Source organism: Amphibalanus amphitrite, unplaced genomic scaffold (assembly GCF_019059575.1).
Source record: "Amphibalanus amphitrite isolate SeventyFive unplaced genomic scaffold, NRLGWU_Aamphi_draft 000096F_arrow, whole genome shotgun sequence".
In the NCBI taxonomy this organism is placed as follows: domain Eukaryota; kingdom Metazoa; phylum Arthropoda; class Thecostraca; order Balanomorpha; family Balanidae; genus Amphibalanus; species Amphibalanus amphitrite.
The window spans coordinates 392,575-411,434 of NW_024881591.1; the positions used below are offsets into that span (position 1 = coordinate 392,575).

Here is an 18,860-nt window from a genome sequence, read left to right on the forward strand (position 1 = left end):
GCAGCGAAGGTCTAAAAAATACCGGCATCACGACACAGGCTGGTTTACCCCAGTGTTTATGACTCAGACAGGAATAGTGCTGAGCTGGTCTGACGGACGGCGGTCAGGGTCTGGTTCGAGCCGCGTCAGTGCCCGGTCGGCTGCAGACAGCTCCCAGCTGCCTGCCCGGGATTTTCCCATCAGTCGCAAAGGTCAGGACCCGCGCGACCCCACCATAACTAAACGTCCAGACAGGGGTTGTGCTGAGTTATATCGGAACTCTCACCCTTGTGGCACGCATTCGTATTAAATTCGCCAGCCTTCTTCCGAATTTCCGCACCACACGACGAGGCTGACTTTCCAAAATAAGAGCTTACTTTGAACGCAACGTAACAGCATTATCCCCGAGAAACACATCAGTGTAATTTTGGACAGCGATGTATTAGTACACAGGGCAAGAGGACCTTACAGCAGCCAGGTAACGTCGGTGTAGATCATATGAATTGAGACCGAAGAGCACAGCTAATCGAACCCGGACACTCTAACCTTCCAGTTTGGTTCGGTCCGGTCCCATCCACGGTCCGGCCCGGCCCAGTTCGTTCCCCAAGGTCCACTCTCTTCACAGTACGGTCCTTTTAGGTCCCGTCTATTCACAGACTTTTACGGTTCGGTCCGGTCCCTCTATGGCCCTCCTTGGAGCCACCAGGTCTCCTCAGCCGGCACACATGATGACATTGAGCGCAGACACATCACAACCCGCTCCGCTCAGCTAGCCGAGCGGGCGCACACAGATGCCGTGAAACCCACCCCGCTCCCCCTCACACAGCCCGCCCGCCGGCGCTCACTTCTCGCTGGCGGCGGCGGCCGCGCCGGTGGTCTGTCCCGGGAAGGCGGGGTGAGACGGCGCCGCCATACCGGGCACCGAGTACTGCGGACGGAGCGCGGCCAGGTTCAGACCCGAGTACTGGGCCTGCAGCGCCGCCGGGAACTGGCTGCCGCTACCCTCCGCGCCTGGAAAACACAGATAAATACAAAGGTGAAATAATCTGACGGTATACCGGTACATGCAGCATGATGTAACAGAAGCGATGTTTTTCATCAAAATCTCATTCCGATGGGTAACCCCGAACCCGTTGATAATTGACCAATGCGTCACTGATCCAACTGACATGTCAGGAAAGGCGAATAGTGACCAGTGACTGACACAGCTGTTCAAAGGACATTGCAGTAGAGGAGTATGTGTTGATCTGCCCGCCCCGATCAATCAGTGCCCCTCATACTACTGACTTGGCTGAGCCGGGCTGTGCTAAGGATGTGATCGGGGGAGGGGATCACAGTTGCCCCTTTGATACTGACCTGGCTGAGCCGAGGTGCCGGCCGCCAGCCGGGACAGGATGGACCTCTCCGACATCTGCAGTCGCTGGGCCACGGGCGGGATGCGGGCCAGGGAGGCCGGCAGGCGGGACACGTCCGAGCGCATGTCCGACAGCAGCTCCTCCAGCTGGTTCAGAACCTAAGGTCGAAAACAACAGCTGTTACAGGACACAGACAGACAGCAGCTCCTACAGCTGGTTCAGAACCTGTAGACACGTCACGTTACAGCACACTCACAGACAGGTAACAATCGTCACAGCATACGCACGGAGAACAGCAAGGTACTGATGTAACGGTGGGCTGTTTGGAAGAAGACCGATTTACCGACGTAGTAAAAACTCCCAGCTGACCAGTGTTATCGTGGTCAACTACCGTGACCGGCCACCCCTCCACCCACCTTGTGGAGGACGGCGTTGGCCGGTTTGTTTCCGGCCAGGCTCTCCTTGCTCAGGTGCTGGTGGCTCTCGGCCAGACACTCGACCTCCGCGAACCGGGCGTTGAGCGCCATGGCCGGGTGGCTGGCCTCCTGGCTGAGGTTCAGGTAGGCGGCGCGGCGCAGCTGCTCCTCGATCACCAGCGCCTGCTCCAGCAGCTTGAACCGCCGCGCCAGGAACTTGTTCTTGATCTCCAGGAAGTTGCCCTTGCCAACGTCCATCTTGAACGGCTCGTTGATGATGGCGAACCTGAGGCAGAGCAGGGGAAAGACGAAATCAAACACACGTCGGAGCAAGGGAAAGAGAAACACAGGAAGGTGAGCCGGATAGTCAATCGAATCACGGGAGCTCGGGGATTGGCATTGGCCACGCAAATCAGGCATAGCTGGTCCGATTGACGTGTTTATTCTCAATGCTCTAGCGTCAGGGTCGATATTCTCAGGGTTCCGAGCAGCCACCGTATAATTATCCACCCACCGGCCCACATAGTTACTCACCGTATGTCGTTCTGGATGTCCTGCCACCTGCCGTAGCCGTGCACCACGATGCCGGCCAGGAGCCAGTAGTCGTGGCGCCGGTGCCAGATCTCGTACTCTCTGCCCGGCACGGCCGCCTTCTCCTCGTTCACCCACAGCGTGTGCAGCTCCGTGAACCCGCCGTCGGCGATGTTGAACATGAACTTGTGCTTCGGACGGGACAGCTTCTTCTCCTGAGAGACCAGAGACAAAGGGGGCTGGGTTAAGTAATGGCTTCCGCAGACACGAAGGCAGATTTGAATGTGGACAGACGATATGAACTAAATGTAGAATAGAAAGAAATGAACGAATTTTCACCAATTTGGGCTCAACCTTTCAACCTGTCAGAACGATAATCCGAGGTTCCAGCATCAGAAGCCAACAAAGCGAGAGGACGCAAATGCCGCGCATTATGAACCGACACAAGCCCGCCACCTCTGCATGGCCCATCCCATACCGCCTGAGTCCCAAATCTAATCCGACACCACCCCTCTCCTCACCTCCTTTTTCTCGGGCTGCTCCTTAGTCTCCGTCTTCTCCTCCTTCTTCACCACTGCCGCCGCCTCTGCCGGTTTCTTCTCGCCCGTCTCTCCCTCAGTCGGGGCACTCTCCTCTGTCTTCTCCTTCTCCTTCTCCGCCGCCGGCTCTGCTTTCGGCGTCGCCGGCTCCTCCTTGGTCTCCTTGGTCTCGGATTTGGCGGCGTCTGTCTCCATCGGCTCGGGTTTCACCTCCGAGGCCGGCGATACTGCTGAGCCGTCCTTGGCAGGCTCGGCCTTGGCGGCGCCGTCGGCCGGCTCGGCAGTTTCCTTCGCCGGCTCGCCGTCTGTAGTTTCCTTCTCCGGGCGGCGCGGCGGCTCCTCAGGCTCCTCCTTCTTCTCGCCGTTCTGAAACGGACAAAAAAGTCAGCAGGGAACACCACGAAAATGATACTGCCAGGAATTATAACTGCTACGACTGTCAGAACACCGCTAGACAATCATTACAATCATTACATGAGTCGACACCAAGGCATTATGGAAGGCCATTAAACTATCAAGCGGACAAAACGAGGCACACCGTGCTACGACACAAGACACACATGAGCCGTCGGAGCTGAGTCGACCTAGGCGTGTTAGTTCAGACCCAGTTAAATAGATACCCGGCCGGTTGTTACCGGCTAAATTCTTACCTGCGCCGGAGAGGGGCTGGGGGCCGCCGAGGTGGCCGGAGTGGCCGAGGCGGACGTCTGCGCAGAGGTCTGGTCGGACGGCGCCGCTGACGAGGCCACTGGGGTGGCCGCCGCCGCTGCCGCCGCCGCGGCGCGACGTTCCATCAGCTCCGGCACAGAGAAACTACCGTTCACGGCCTCGAACTCTTGTACCTGGAACAGACGCGCCGAGCGGTCAAATCGGACCATTAGTTTTCTGGGAAACACATATCCAAACCAATACCCTTTTAGACCCACCAGCACAATTAGTATCTTGCATTAGTATCTAGCCGATCTCTCCTACTGACCTTTTTCCTGATGAGTGACATGATTCCGACGCGGGTGAGCACGTGCTGCCGACTGAGTCCCTCGCGGGGCACGCCGTCGGCAAACGTCTCCGAGTTATCGGCGCCCGGCTCACAGAGGTGCCGCATGAATAGAGACACGTACGCCCGGAAATTGCGCTCAGACTTGCCGCGCAGGTCACGCACCAGCCTGCAACGGAAGGGTGTTTGATTATCGTCCACAAAGTCAGTAAGCCTTGTAGTTCGCAATGATGCTGTTGTAGCGCTATTGACTACAAGTATACAGCGCTACAACAGTATCATTGCGAAATACAAGGTTGTCATTACATAACGGCAAAAAAAAAATCCTTCAAAGACTGAGCATTAGTCTGAAAAAGCCGGCTCTCAATTATTGTCAAAATACTTTCGTCGTCAGGTGAGTAAACATTGCCATAATAGTCCCCCTGAAGAATGATCTCTACAATTAATATGTCTATCATATTGCGACGCAGGGCCTGATTCTCCCGCAACCACCGGACTCACCACTGCGAGTTGAAGGCGTCCTGCGGCGGCATACCCCAGCGCATGATGGCGTTCAGGAACGCCTTCCGCTGACGGGCGTTGAAACCAAGAACCTGCATCAGGAACAGTCGGTTAGTTCATGTCGAAAATCATATCAGCCTCAGCACAGACCGTCGCCGTCAGTCACGCCCAGTCACGACTAAGTAAACCCCTGTTCCTTCCCCATCATACACAGACCATTAGGACCATTAGGACAGTTCTGCCAGCAGAGCGGCCGAGTGTGCGAGTCCCCCTTTACGGCCGGCCTCGTGGCTGTACAGACGGCCGCCTGTAAGGTCTCAGCGCCGGCCGGTCGGCCCGTCCCACCCGCAGGGGGCGGGCCGGACCTCCCGTACCGGCACAGACTGCTGTGCGGACTCTGTCGGCCGTCGACGGCGTCAGACTACCGCGCCGACGGCAACGACACTGTCCGGGACGACAGGTAGTACGGCCCACACTCCAAGGCGACAGCGCTGATAAGAAGCCACCACATTCTACGGTATCTGTATCTCAGAGGACATATACCTCTCGTTTGAGATACACTTAAAATTTTAACGGCCAAGTCCTGTGATCGGACAGCAACGAGAACTGGCAGACCACTATTTGTACCCACCTCGATATTGCCTCCGACACGAGCCAGCAGCGGCGGCAGCGGACGGTCGCGAGCCTCGCCACGACGGCGCTTCCGGACATCGGCTGTGAAAAAAACATATGAATTACAGTCAACAAATCTGCACAGGAAGAGTTCCTTTATCACGGGACACAACAGTGCCTATAATTATTCTAATATCAACATTAAGCAAATTTTCTTTCAGCATTAACCACGCCAAGAAAGGCGTGTTTCACAGGCTGCTGACCGAACGCCGGTAACTCACAGTCGTCGAGGTCTGCGTCGCTGTCCTGGTCGTCAGAGGGCACAGAGAAGTCCGAGTTGTAGTCGGACGGGTTCTCGCCCTGCCAGTTGCCCTCGTCGCGGCCGTCGTTCGTGTCGTTGTAGTTGACCTGGAACGGCGGGGAAACGTTAGTGTACGACAGTGACACGAAGGTAGGCGGTTGGCTATGGGCCAGATGTCTCTTCTGTTCCAGTGTTCAGGTCACGAAATACGGCTTACTCTGCGGGTACATCGTCGACCTGATCACCTCCATCCGTACCATGTCCGATTTTTATCCAGCTCTACCGTCAACTTCACTGGTCGTACCTACATCTTCCTACCTCAGTCCTCACAACACCATGATTCATCTCTGCTCATTAGACTGACCTGTTTGCGGACTCGTTTTCCCTTTCCGAGCGTCCTGGAGAGGTCCTCCTGCTGCTGCTCGTAGTGGTGTCGCAGCAGCTTCTCCCAGTACTGCGGGTCCGTGTTGTCTGCCTCCTGTTTGATGACCTCCAGGTCCTCCTCCTCCTCCGCACCCTCCTTGGTAGCGTATGTCGCCACCTGAGAACGGGGGGGGGGGGGTAGTGAGGAGTCAACACGCTGACAAAGATATCAGATAATATCAGCCCAGGCAGCTAAAGCACAGCTAAATCACACTCCATGACGCTGAGCCATTCTTGACCACAGTTCCTTCCTTCGCCACCCCTTCAGCCAATCCATGCATCTTGAAGCTGGAATGTGCTCGTTACCCCGTCCCTCCACTGTTGGCCCACGCACCTTGAAGCTGGAGAGGTACTCGTTGCTCCACTCGGCCTTCTCCTCGATGCCGGACTGCGATCGGTCGAGCAGCGCGCTCACAGCCGCGTCGTCGTAGTGGATCTCGTTGTCCGGTCCGTCCGGGTTGGACTCGTCCTCCTTGAAGAGCTCCTCAGTGCCGAACTTGAGGATGTCGTCCAGGTCCTTCTTGCTGAGGTTGGTGCCCTTGCCGCCCATGCCGGGCCGCACCACCAAGTGGGTCAGCATCATCTTCTTCTTGGCCACCTGAGTGACGCGCTCCTCGACTGAGTTACGGGTGACGAACCGATAAATCATCACCTGCAGACGGACGGGGAGGGAGATGTCAGTCCGGTACGGCATTGGGTTATACACGGTAGGCGGCAGGTTTAAGTGCTTCAAATTTAGCCGAGCTGATTAGAACGCATTATACCAAGAGAGGATTCTCTTACAAAACTAATGCGGGTAAATGTTGACCAACGAACGAAAGAGATAAACAGCTAAAATTGAAGGAAATTCATAGAACGGACACTGGCGACCTATCCTTTTATTCTCCCCTGGTAACCCAGTTTCTCCCCTAGTAAGCCTAGTCTTCCCAGATCCCGCACCTTGCTGGTCTGACCGATACGATGTGCGCGCGAGAAGGCCTGGATATCGTTGTGCGGGTTCCAGTCGGAGTCGTAGATGATGACCGTGTCGGCGGTGGCCAGGTTGATACCCAGACCGCCGGCCCTGAGGGGGTAGGGGTGGGGGTGGGGGTGGGGGTTAGATGACCGTGTCGGCGGTGGCCAGGTTGATAACCAGACCGCCGGCCCTGAGGGAAGCGAGGTGAGCGGTTAGATTGAGCGACGACCGGCCGGCAGCGGACAGTTCACCAAGGGTGAGTGAGATCGCACAGCTGAGAGCGTCCACCGTGCTGCACACAATGTCAGACAGCCGGGGTGGAGCAATTTGCTAACAAATAACAGCTAACAATCGATAAAAAAATCCCACACGCAGTTAACCACGGAGCCGGTAGTTGTCGTTTCCGCCGCACCTTCCAGCCGCAGCCCGGCGGCCCCATACCTGGTGGAGAGCAGGAACACGAAGGCGGTGGCGCCGGGCACGTTGAAGCGATCGATGGCGTCCTGTCGCAGCGAGCCCGTGATGCCGCCGTCAATCCGCTCGTACTTGTAGCCCATGCCCTCGCAGAAGTCCTCCAGAATGTCCAACATCTTGGTCATCTGAGAGAAGATGAGCACCCTGCCCGGGAGACGGCGAGCGGTCAGAAAGGGCTGGGAGAGATGTTAGCTATCTTGTGCAATGACCGCAAGTGGAAACCAACAGTCATGCAGCGCTTGGTTCTAGTACCACAGACCGACAATTACTGCTATAGCTGCTGCCAGTTTTATCAAACCGCCATGTCTATCGGCAAGAGATGTGCGAAGCCGCTACCGCTAGAGGAAAAGCCCGGTATAGTCACACCCACCAGAAACACCAAATAGAAAGTCCTCGATAACAATACGGTCGGCGCCTGACCCACCTGTGTCCCTCCGCCTTCAGTTTCTCGAGCATCTTGGCGAGGAGGACCAGCTTTCCGCTGGACTTGGTGACCGCCTCGGTCTCGTACATGCCGTTGGGCAGCTTGGGCGCCTCATTGGAGGCCACGCTGAACAGGTAGGGGTGGTTGCAGCACTTCTTCAGCTCCATCATGATGTTGAGCAGAGACATCTGGGGAGGGAAGGCGGAGGGCAGACGGTTACAGAGGCCGCAAACAGTCACATGATGACAGGCCAGCACTGCTCAGAGACGATATGCAATGATATTAGGTGTAAAGCAGAGTCACGGTCTTCCAGCTCAAAGGCAGCGAAACAAAAATTAAATGCATCATAGAACTGCAAGTTGGGAGTAGCACCCGCGGGTTCGAATGTGGATCTGTCTTCTACACGTCCGCAGCTGCAGCTGCGCAGCGGTGACCCCGTCCCCGCCGTCCCTCCCGTCCGGTACCGGTATCTCACCTGTTGTCCGCCGCCGGACTTTGCGTTCAGCGCCTCAAAGTTCCTGGTCAGAATGTACTTGTAGTACTTTTTCTGCATGGCCGACAGCTCCACACGGACGATAAACTCAGACTTGGACGGCATGTTCTGAAAAAAACAGCACAGCGGTTACAATCTGTTCCCTGGCAAAACGCGCAGGAGCGTCACAGGCTACTCTACAGAGCCAGAGAGCAAATCACGCCTTTGCGCTGATACGAGCCTCATTAAATGATATCGGAGTAATTTCAGACGGATCAAATCATGTGCCCGACTAATCGACTCCTCCACGAACTTACAGACCCGCTACCACCAGTAGCGTTCTCACATCTCTTCCACCTTTTCCTTGGCCTACCACGATCCCTCACCTTCAGCACGTCAGCCTTGAGTCGTCGCAGCATGTGCGGGCCCAGCATCTCGTGCAGCTTCTTGATCTGCTCCTCCTTGGCGATATCTGCGAACTCGTTCTGGAAGGCCTGCAGGTCCTGGAACTTCTCCGGACAGAGGAAGTTGAGCAGGTGGAACAACTCCTCGAGATTGTTCTGCAGCGGCGTACCCGTCAGGAGCAGCTTGTAGGCCAACTTGTAACCGGCCAGCACCTTGAAGAACTGTGGGCGAAATGGGAGGGAGTGGGAGGAGGAAGACGTCAGTATTTCGGTCGTCATGAGACTAGTGAGACAATGATTATCGTCACAGAAGCTATGTAATGACGTCACACCCGAGCCCATCAAGGTTCTGGACGCAACAGCGATTAAAAAAAAAAAAAAAAAAACACCAGTAGCTGAAAGCCGCGAACATTGGTATGTCCTACGAGGTATCTAAATCCTCCGCATTGCAGGCCCAGTCATCCGCGCTCCCTCACCTTGGACTGGTTGTTTTTGAGCCGGTGAGCCTCATCTACCACCAGCACCTCCCAGTCCACACTGCCCAGGCACGCGCTGTCGATCGAGATCAGCTCGTATGACGTCAGCAGCACGTGGAACTTGACATTACTGGTGCGCAGCCGGGACGCCTTGCCGCCGCGGATGGCGCCCTCTTCGAAACTCAGCTCGTGCTCGCGGATGATGGCGCGGGCATCCTTGTCACCCACATAGGTGACCACGTAGAACTCTGGCGCCCAGGTCTCGAACTCGCGCTCCCAGTTGACCAGCGTACTGAGCGGCACGGCGATCAGGAACGGGCCCTTGCTGTGGCCCTCGCGGTACAGCGAGTACAGAAACACGATCGTCTGGATCGTCTTGCCGAGACCCATCTCGTCGGCCAGGATGGTGTCGGTGCCGTTGCCCCAGGAGAACCGCAGCCAGTTGAGGCCCTCCATCTGGTAGTCGTGCAGCTTCATCTTGGTGCAGTCCAGGTAGTCGGGCTGCTTCTCCCACTTGCGGTTGGTCTCGCGCAGGACACGCTCCGGGGGCAGGTTGTAGCGTCTGTGGTAGGGAGAGAAGGACAGTCAGCGGGAGGTTCCCAGAGTTCCAGAACCCCCTCCGCATGTAGAGCGTGATAAGCTGCCTAGAAGCAGTATATCATTCTTAGCCGGGTAGTCATACTCCTGGGTTTTACAGTTTTAACATAGTGTAGACTTCCAAAGAAGTACCAAGAAGCTGCCCAGGTAATAGAAATCCAGCATAGCCCTTTTCAGAACTAGCAGTTATGCGAATTATGAATGAATCCGCGTCATCGTCTCCGCGCCCTCACCTCTTCCTGTTCTCGTCGTCGTCGTCTGCGTCGCGGTGTTTGCTGCGTTTGCCCTTCTTCTTGCCCTTCTTGGTGCCGCTGTCACCGGCCATTACCGCCCGCAGGTCCTGTCAGAGGGGGGGGGGGGACAGCAGTCACATCGGGAGCGGCTCACAGCGTCGGGTGTCACAAACAACGGCACAATCAGGCAAGACAAACCAGATCTAGGCTCCTGAACTCTTTTTTTTTAACACCGATAATACCGTCAATGTTGTGGGACAAACCGTGGGCACACACGTTCGTAAAAGCGACAGATAGTTACACCGCAGTGGCCCGTCAGCGACCCCGCCCGTCCTCCACTCACGTTATACGCTGAGATCTCCTCCTGCAGTCCGTTGATGTCGGCGTCCTCGCTCTCCCACGTGGCGTACTCGTAGCCGAGCTCCTTCCACTTGACCAGGTACTGCACGGCGCCGTGGCGCATCGTCCGGAAGTTGAGCACCCGGTGGATGATGAGCCAGTCGGGACGGACGCCGTTCCTGCGGCGGTAGGCGGGGTTAGATCCCGTCAGAGCAGCCGGCCACAGCTGCGGTTCAGTGCAGAGGCCACGGAATGTTTTAGGGAAAATAGGGACATCAGTGGTTACCGCAGGGCCATACGTGACAATGGCATGACGGTCCAGGTCTCAAGTCAGCAGCATGAGGAAGCTGTGTGTGAGTATGCCCTTATTCACAGCCGGTTTCGATAAATCCCACTGGCGCATCTCTACGACAGCCCCACGACTGCAGCTCTGTCAAGTTTGTCGCCCCCGGCAGACCGAGACTCTCCCTCCCGTCAGACAGTCACCTGTAGAACCTCTCCTCGAGGTGCTGCGGGTCGTCCTTGACGTGCTTCATCCGGTAGTGCTCCGTGTGGTCGCCTTCGTCGAACGTCGGCGGCTCCTCCATGTCGTACTTGCGCATGTAGAACCGCAGCATGCTGGCGTGGTAAATGTCCATCTGGCGGCGGAGACGGCGGTCTCAGTGGGGCGGAAATACAGCGTGGTCGCAATGATCATGTCTGTAAGAATCCTAAATCCAGCGATTGCCCAAACATAATACAAAAAAAGCAGTGAAACACAACAGCTAAACTACACTTGTCAAGATATTGCCACAAGAGCCGACAGCAGCTGAGCGAATATTGAAAAAAAACTGGCTCAATTTTCTGCCCCAGAAAAACGGATATGGAAAAATCACTGATCTCAAACCAAGCTCAGCCAACACTCAGAACTCAGTTCCGGGAACCCACCTGCAGCTCGGAGACCCAGTCGCAATGCCAGTAGCTCTTGTCGTGGTACTTGACAAAGTACTCGCGCGTGCGGTGCGCCTTTTTCTTGGGCGATGTGGCGGCGGCGGCCTCTCCCTCTGCCGGCTTCTCGGCGGGTTCCTCCTTCCAGCGCCAGGTGAGGATCTTCTGCACCTTGCCCGTCAGCGGCTCGCACTGCGGAGCGGGGGAGAGGGAGGGTCACGGACGGGCACACAGCCAGCAGGCGACTTACATTACAGAAAGGATTACATAATGAATATATCTGCTGATAGAATGAGCGTAGGAAAGACAATTCATTGAACGAGGACAAACAAGCGTGCTTTGACCAGCCCAAGGCCTCTTAGAAGACAGAATTGGAGCCATGAGAGCAAAGACAATTATACCGGGGCAGACAGCACAAAAGGCCCTGACAGAAAAGACATCATGCTCAGGTATATGGGCAGACGGCCACAGGACGGAGCTCAGCACCTGGACGCAGTGTCTGACGACCCACCGATCACCGCAGGACCGACGGGCGGACCGGGGTCACAGACACAGAGGCCGAGGAGCCACAGAGACAGAGCTGAGTCACGTCTTACCGAGCAGAGCCGGGACTCTGTCACAGAAACAGAACCTGAGGAGCCACAGAGACAGAGCTCAGCTTACCGAGCAGCGTGGGCAGCGCCAGTCTCCGTCGGGTATCTCCTTCAGCGGCGGGTTCAGGCAGTGCGTGTGGTAGGCAGCCACGCACATATCGCAGCACAGCAGCTCACCGCCGTCCTTACACTTGCTGCCGGACGAAAAAGGCAGGCTAGTCAGCGTAGGGTGGTTACAATGCAAAGGGCAGCGATGAAACGTTTTTTACCACGAGATGTATTGAATTGCGGCATGCATCTGAAAACTACTGCGTGGCATCTGGGCGAATTGAGGCTCGCACGACGAGGACAACTCGCCTCGAACCGAAGACATGATATCAGAACGGGTACCATTCCACCGTTGGCCCCGTCGGGACCCGCCCGCGATGCGTACCGGCAGAACTCCTGATGCTCGTCGTCCGATTGTTTGGCCGGCCGCTCCGGCGGGCCGTCCTTCTCACACGTGGGACACATCCACTTGCCCTCGGGCGGCTCCTCCAGCTCGGGTTCCAGACACACCAGGTGGTACGCCTTGGGACACGTGTCGCAGAGGATGATCTCGCCGCCCTGCTGGCACACCTGTGGACACCGGGAGGCGGAGCGGGTCAGACAACGCAGAGGACAGCTTCTGGCTCACAGGAAGGACGAATGATGCCGCGACTCTCCACCTCTTTCTCACATTAGCGCAAGATCTACTCCTTACCTACAGGCAAATCAACTATATAGTAACTCTATCTAAGCTCACGAAAGCTAAATACCGCCTATCCCTCACCAAGCAGACATCTCGCGGTGTTCACCCCCTCCCGTCCTCACCTCACAGAAGTCTTGGTGGTCGGTCTCGTAGCCCTCCTCGTCCCGGCCCGGCTTCCTGGACTTCTTCTTCTTCTTGTTACCGATCTTGGTTTTGGCCTTGCGTTTGGGCAGGTCGGCGTCGTCGTCGTTCTTGCTGACCTCCTCGGCCTCTGCCAGCATCTGCTCGAACTCGGCGTCCGAGTCCTTGCCGGCCTCGTAATCCTCGTCCTCGTCCTAAGAGCGGCGCAGGGAGATGTCAGTTACACAACTTGGGGTGGAAATAGAGCACAGCACAGACAGAATGATGCAGGCAAATACAAATTATTACGGAGCGAGCGAAGCGAGCGTAGTCTTTCCTTAGATTAACGGAAATTTCTGAGTATGAGCGGCCGGCCGGCCCGGCCGGCCGTGGTCACGCTTTTGCGAGGCTTATATCTCAGCAACCACTTGACCGATTTACATGCGGTAATTTTTGTAGGGTAGCTTCATTCCTTCTACCAAGTATTGCACTATTCCCGATGCATGTGGGTGACCCCTTATGCACGTGCCACGTGCAAAACGAAGAGGTGTCACTTTTGTAATTGTTGCAATATCTCGGTAACTACTGGGCCGATTGCGCTGAGAGTTGGCATGAAAGTAGGCACCCACTAGGCAATGCATATCCATGTGCCAGAATTGGGGTGCTGCTGCACGTGCGCACGTGCAGGGGTCGATTCCAGATCCCGAGAACGGCTGGACCGATGGCGCTCAAATTTGGTACATGGTTAGGGACCGGTTAGTAGGGTGCCGTGCAAAACTCAGTTGGGACCCATTTTGCACGTGCGCACGTGCAGGGTGCCGCTTCCAGATCTCGAGAACGGCTGGGCCCATTGTGCTCAAATTTGGCACATCGCTAGAGACCGGTTAGTAGGGTGCCGTGCACAAGTCAGCTGGAGGTACCTCGTCGAAATTTCGCACGTGCAAGGCTCACCCTCTCGCTCGCTCCGTTAGTCGCCCCAAAAGGCGCTTTACTGGTTCATAAGGACGCAATATGGAGACTGAGCAATAAATCAGTGACAAACTAGAACTGAAGTGGTTACGGAGCGAGCGAAGCGAGCGGAGTCTTTCCTTAGATTAACGGAAATTTCTGAGTATGAGCGGCCGGCCGGCCGGCCGGCCGGCCGTGGTCACGGTTTTGCGACGCTTATATCTCAGCAACCACTTGATCGATTTACACGCGGTAATTTTTGTAGGGTAGCTTCATTCCTTCTACCAAGTATTGGACTATTCCCGATGCATGTAGGTGACCCCTTATGCACGTGCCACGTGCAAAACGAAGAGGTGTCACTTTTGTAATTGTTGCAATACCTATCTCGGTAACTACTTGGCCGATTGCGCTGAAAGTTGGCATGTAGGTAGGCACCCACTAGGCAATGCATATCCATGTGCCAGAGTTGGGGTGCTGCTGCACGTGCGCACGTGCAGGGGTCGATTCCAGATCTCGAGAACGGCTGGACCGATTGCGCTCAAATTTGGTACACGGTTACGGAGCAGTTAGTAGGCTGCCGTGCACAAGTCAGTTGGGACCCATTTTGCACGTGCGCACGTGCAGGGTGCCGCTTCCAGATCACGAGAACGGCTGGGCCGATTGTGCTCAAATTCGGCACATCGCTAGAGACCGGTTAGTAGGGTGCCGTGCACAAGTCAGTTGGAGGTACCCCCTCGCAATTTCGCACGTGCAAGGCCCACCCTCTCGCTCGCTCCGTTAGTCGCCCCATAAGGCGCTATACTGGTGAAATAAGGCATAAGCTATGATGCCCTAGATACAATTCTTCCTAAAATCATCCAGTTGGATATACCCCGAAAAGAGTGCCATAAATCGCTGTGAGCTATTGCGCTTACCGACGAGCCCTTCTTGCGTTTGCCCAGTTTGATTTTGAGCGTGGGCACGCGTCCCTTCTTGGACGATCCGCCGGCCTTGGAGCGTCGCGAGCGCTTCTTCTTGGACGACTCCTCGTCATCCTCGAACTCGTACTCGTCATCGTCAGCCTGGGGTGGGCACATCGGGTTAGGGGTCAGTGGCCACGGATCATGTCAAGGCAGACAGGGAGCTAGGCCACCCGCAAGCAAGCAATATTCGTCAGTCTTGTACTAAGGCTTCAACGGAAATAAGCCAGAGTCTTAATAGTTTCTACGGGTTTCGGACGATCTGCACCCAGCACATAAGTACATGCCCCAACGTTCTGGTATTTAGCTAGCGCCGAACCCCTCTCCCCTCCCCAATCTCCCACCGAGCGACGCTCGCACTCACCGGCTCGGGTTTTTTCTTGGAGGCGCGGCTGGAGCGGGCCGAGGCGCGCACCTCCGGCTCCGGCTCGTCCTCGGGCTCCTCGGGCTCCTCGGCGGCGTCCGACTCCTGCTCCTGGTCGGGCTCGCGCGGCGATCCGGCAGGAGAGGCGGCCTCCTCGGCCGGCTGCGAGGCAGTGAACTCGCGCCACTTGGCCGCCACCAGCATCATTAGCTTCGACATCGGCACCTGGCGGGGAGACAGCGGCCGTCAGAGGAGGATAGGGAGCACGGGCCGCCACCAGCATCATTAGCTTCGACATCGGCACCTGGCGGGGAGGGAGCGGCCGTCACAGGAGGATAGGGAGCACGGGCCGCCACCAGCATCATCAGCTTCGACATCGGCACCTGGCGGAGAGGGAGCGGCCGTCAGACGAGGATAGGGAGCACGGGCCGCTACCAGCATCATTAGCTTCGACATCGGCACCTGGCGGAGAGGGAGCGGCAGTCAGACGAGGACAGGGAGGTCAGAAGTCAGCACCTGAGAGGAAGGCAACGGCGGTCAGCGGGGGGGGGGGGCAGAAGCGGTCAGCGGGGAGACGCGGATAAACCTTCCATCTGATAGCACGCTCGACTTGACAGGTTCGGGAAGACAGGTAGATAGCTAGCGATAACGGTAGCTGACAGATACTACCTAGTCAATGCATAGCTAGACATCGGTGACAAAAACATACTTTGCGAACTGCATCACTCATTCACACCATTCACCAATTCATTCATTCAGCTAACTCCAGCAAATATGAACACACATTTCTGCACACGCCAGGAGACCGTCGTCCTGACTGACCCTGGGGTTCTCCTTGGCGATGAGGGGCCGCACGTGCTGCTGGTAGGCCTTGTACGTGGTGAGCGTCTGGTAGTCCTCGTCAGAGTACTCCAGCTCCACGTTCACCAGGCCGAACGTCTCACACACCTGCGGAACAGAGGGGTGGGTGTTAGACGCACGGGTGGGAGATCGGTGGAGACACAGACGCATCCCTAAAACTACGGCTACAACTATTTCCTGTTCTGTCTAACAGGCATCGGTGGGGAGATACTACGAGGGCTAGCCAGACGATTAAGACCGACATAGACGTCACCCAGACAAACGTTATCTCTGGAAACATAACGAACACTCGAAGACGAGCTCGAATTAGTATTCCAACCCGAATATCGATCACGACTTCCGTCTACACCCCGTTCCTGACCGGCGGTCCGGGGGAAAGCAAGGGAGGAGGAGGTCGACCCACCTCCTCCGACGTGGGCATGCCGCTCGGCTCGGCCGCCTGCTCGCGCGGCGGTTTGGCAGAGGCCGTCGGACCGCGGGCCTTGCGCGGCCGGGGCGTCTCGGCCGCCTCCGAGTCATTGTCCTCGTCCTCACTCTCCTGGGGAAGATTAGAAGGTGATAATGAGGGAACAGGCAAAACAAGCCAGCACAATCAACAGCGATATACTGCATTTAAACATCCAGCTGCATTTACAATGCAGCTGTCCAGTGACACTACTAGCCACAAGAATCTCCTGTGGCAAAATTACACAAAATGGACAATGATGTGGACAGAAAACATTTGACACCAGAGCTTTTTACATACCTCACTGTCTGCCTTCCTCCTCTTCTTCTTCTTTTTGCTTTTCTTATCATCTCTGGCCTTCCTTTTCTTGCCCTTCTTTCGCTTCTTACTAGCAGGCTCATAGTTATCTTCATCCTCCTCCTATACCACAGGGAAACAATAATATTGTCAGAAATAACTGATCATGCCTTTCCAGTTCCACCAGACCACACCATAGCAGTGGAAGCCAGCCTGCCCTTCCTGAATGGTCTCATTCAGACCTCACCCCCTGCAGTGTCTCAGCCACTACCTGGAATGTCCATCTAACCTGGTGTGTCTCAGAGTCAGCGGCCCTCTCCTCCTCGTCCTCCTCCTCCTCAGGAGTCTCTCCATCTGAAAGGAACACACCATCAGCTGATAATCATAACACTGAAATAGTGGTGTGTGCTGCTGTATGGACAGGTGCAGCCCACTGAGGACAGCAAGATAGCAGCTGCATGTTAACAGGATAACTGCAGCAGGATAACTGCTACAGGATTACAGAGCAACAGATGCAGGCCAACAATACTCCAGCAGTGCATGACTATAACATATCAGGTGAATGATAACAGCTTCAGGTCTACAGGATAACAGCTGCAAGCCAACAGCTTCAGGTCAACAGGATAGCAGCTGCACAATAACAACTGTAGGTCAACAGGATTGCAGCTGCAGGATAACAGATTCAGGTTGAACTGCTAGCAGCTGGGAGTCATTTATAGTTGCAAGCCAACAGGGTAGCAGCTGCAGGATAACAGTTACCAGCCCACAGGTCAGCAGGATAGCACTGCTGCAGGCCTTCAGGATCACAGCCATAGATCAATGGGATTAAACAGCTGCAGGTAGGTGAATGAAATGACAAATATTAATGAATGGAATATTCCAAATAAATGAATGACATGCCTGCAGGGTGTTGACACAGAGGAACAAGCCAGCAATCAACAGATAAGACAGATGTAGCATTGAATGAACAGCCTGGCAGTCACTGTATTTGGACAGGTTTAACAGCAAATGAACAGCCTAGCATCACTGTAAATCAACAGTCAAACAGCCTACAGACAGTACAATACAACTTCTAGTCGGCAAACTGACATCTGCAACTCTGATTCCTTTTTTTTCTAAAAACACCACCTTGCTAATATGAGTAGTATAACATGCACTTTGTGAAAACAAAGTTATCCATTCAACACTAGCTGGAAAGGGACAATATTTTTTGCACTGCATTATTTTTGAGTTTGCAATTGTCTTGATGTAATTTGGTTTAATTTGTCACAAATAGTAATTGTGCGTGGCCTATGGGGAGGGGGAACTGCACTTATGGCTTAGTTCATTGTATGGTTTAGGGGCACTGCATATAGGCACATAAGTCAGTGTTTTTCACTGAGTTTGGTGCAGGAATGCTGTTTATCTGATAACCAAAAGGCTATGTAACTCCCATCATCAGGGCCTGGATGGAGGTTTTGGTTGATCAGATTGCAGGGAGAATTCACCAGGTCAGTGAAGACTGAGTGCAGCCTGTAAGCATCAGTGCATCCAGCAAATTCATGTCATTTAAGTAGAAAATAGAGAATATTCTCCATTTCACAGTTTTCCTCTTTGTCTCCCTCCCCGGCCCAGTGCCCCTCCCCACTTCACTTCGCGCGCGCCGGCCGGCTGTAAGGGTGATGACGTCACCACAGCGCCGGGCAGAGCTGAAGCGACGACCCCGGCGCGTGGAAATTGGCTTGTGACACGACCCCGGGCGTATTCTAGATCAATACGCAGTACATATAATTCATTGAACAGCTCAAAATGGACCCCAAAATCAACAATGAACACAGCAAAGACGAGCCATTGTCATAATTACACATAAATTAGTTATCAAAACAATAACAAACACGCTAATTCATAAATTTCATTCGGCACCCGGACGACCTCGGAAACTTACCGGCGACAACTTTGTCTTCAGTGTCTGACGCCATCATGCGACCTGTTGATTTGAAACACTTCACACTAAGCTCTTGAAAATCACAACTACCGACGATTCCACGTGGGAAATGCCGGCAAGATCAAACACCAATCGCTCCTCTCACGCTCCCGGCCCTCCGCTCGTGACGTCTCGCGGCGTGTGGCGGCCGGCGACCGGCCCGCTTGATTTCTGCGCATGCGCACTGGACGCTAGCGGTTCCGGTCCCGTTCCGGCGATTGACGGATACCATGGCAACGGGCACAGGTCATCGTCATTTGTTGCAATCAATGCAATGCTCTCTCCCCCTGGGAAGCCTAGCAGAATTTAGGACACGATCCTTTTTATTTCCTCCGTGCAATGTTCAGTTGATGCTTTCACGGCTGATTGCAAAGGGCAGTGACCTTGATCCCCGAATGGTCCGGAACATTCGGCCGGGTCATGAATCACTGGGGATTGCCAGACCGACTCATCCTTGTCCTAAAGAAATGCCCGAAAAACATCGAGGCCTGGTACCGGATGATAGCAAACCGCCCTGTCCTCCGAAACACTGAGACTTTCATCGTAAGTATTCGACTGTTGGCCGCAGTTCATACCTACCTGCTGAATACGGGCAATATGACTGCACGTTGACACATTCTGACCGCCG

The 18,860-nt window shown here is 55.2% G+C and overlaps 1 protein-coding gene across 1 annotated transcript; it reads right to left on the reverse strand.

The window, feature by feature from the left end:
- Positions 1-401: 401 nt before the first annotated feature.
- LOC122380329 (chromodomain-helicase-DNA-binding protein Mi-2 homolog) lies at positions 402-18,494 on the reverse strand. Its single transcript, XM_043363386.1, has 32 exons — positions 18,194-18,494; positions 16,559-16,623; positions 16,273-16,392; positions 15,931-16,065; positions 15,489-15,614; positions 14,667-14,891; positions 14,258-14,404; positions 12,398-12,610; positions 11,979-12,163; positions 11,616-11,739; positions 10,953-11,144; positions 10,512-10,663; positions 10,030-10,204; positions 9,687-9,793; positions 8,857-9,418; positions 8,363-8,602; positions 7,980-8,105; positions 7,505-7,692; positions 7,048-7,224; positions 6,591-6,714; positions 5,986-6,303; positions 5,593-5,769; positions 5,209-5,335; positions 4,947-5,029; positions 4,316-4,407; positions 3,797-3,983; positions 3,471-3,662; positions 2,803-3,186; positions 2,285-2,496; positions 1,751-2,036; positions 1,336-1,492; positions 402-990 (listed from the first exon to the last, which is right to left on the reverse strand). The coding sequence occupies exons 1-32, from the start codon at positions 18,228-18,230 to the stop codon at positions 821-823; spliced, it is 5,805 nt and encodes a 1,934-aa protein (XP_043219321.1). The 5' UTR covers positions 18,231-18,494; the 3' UTR covers positions 402-820.
- Positions 18,495-18,860: the final 366 nt, after the last annotated feature.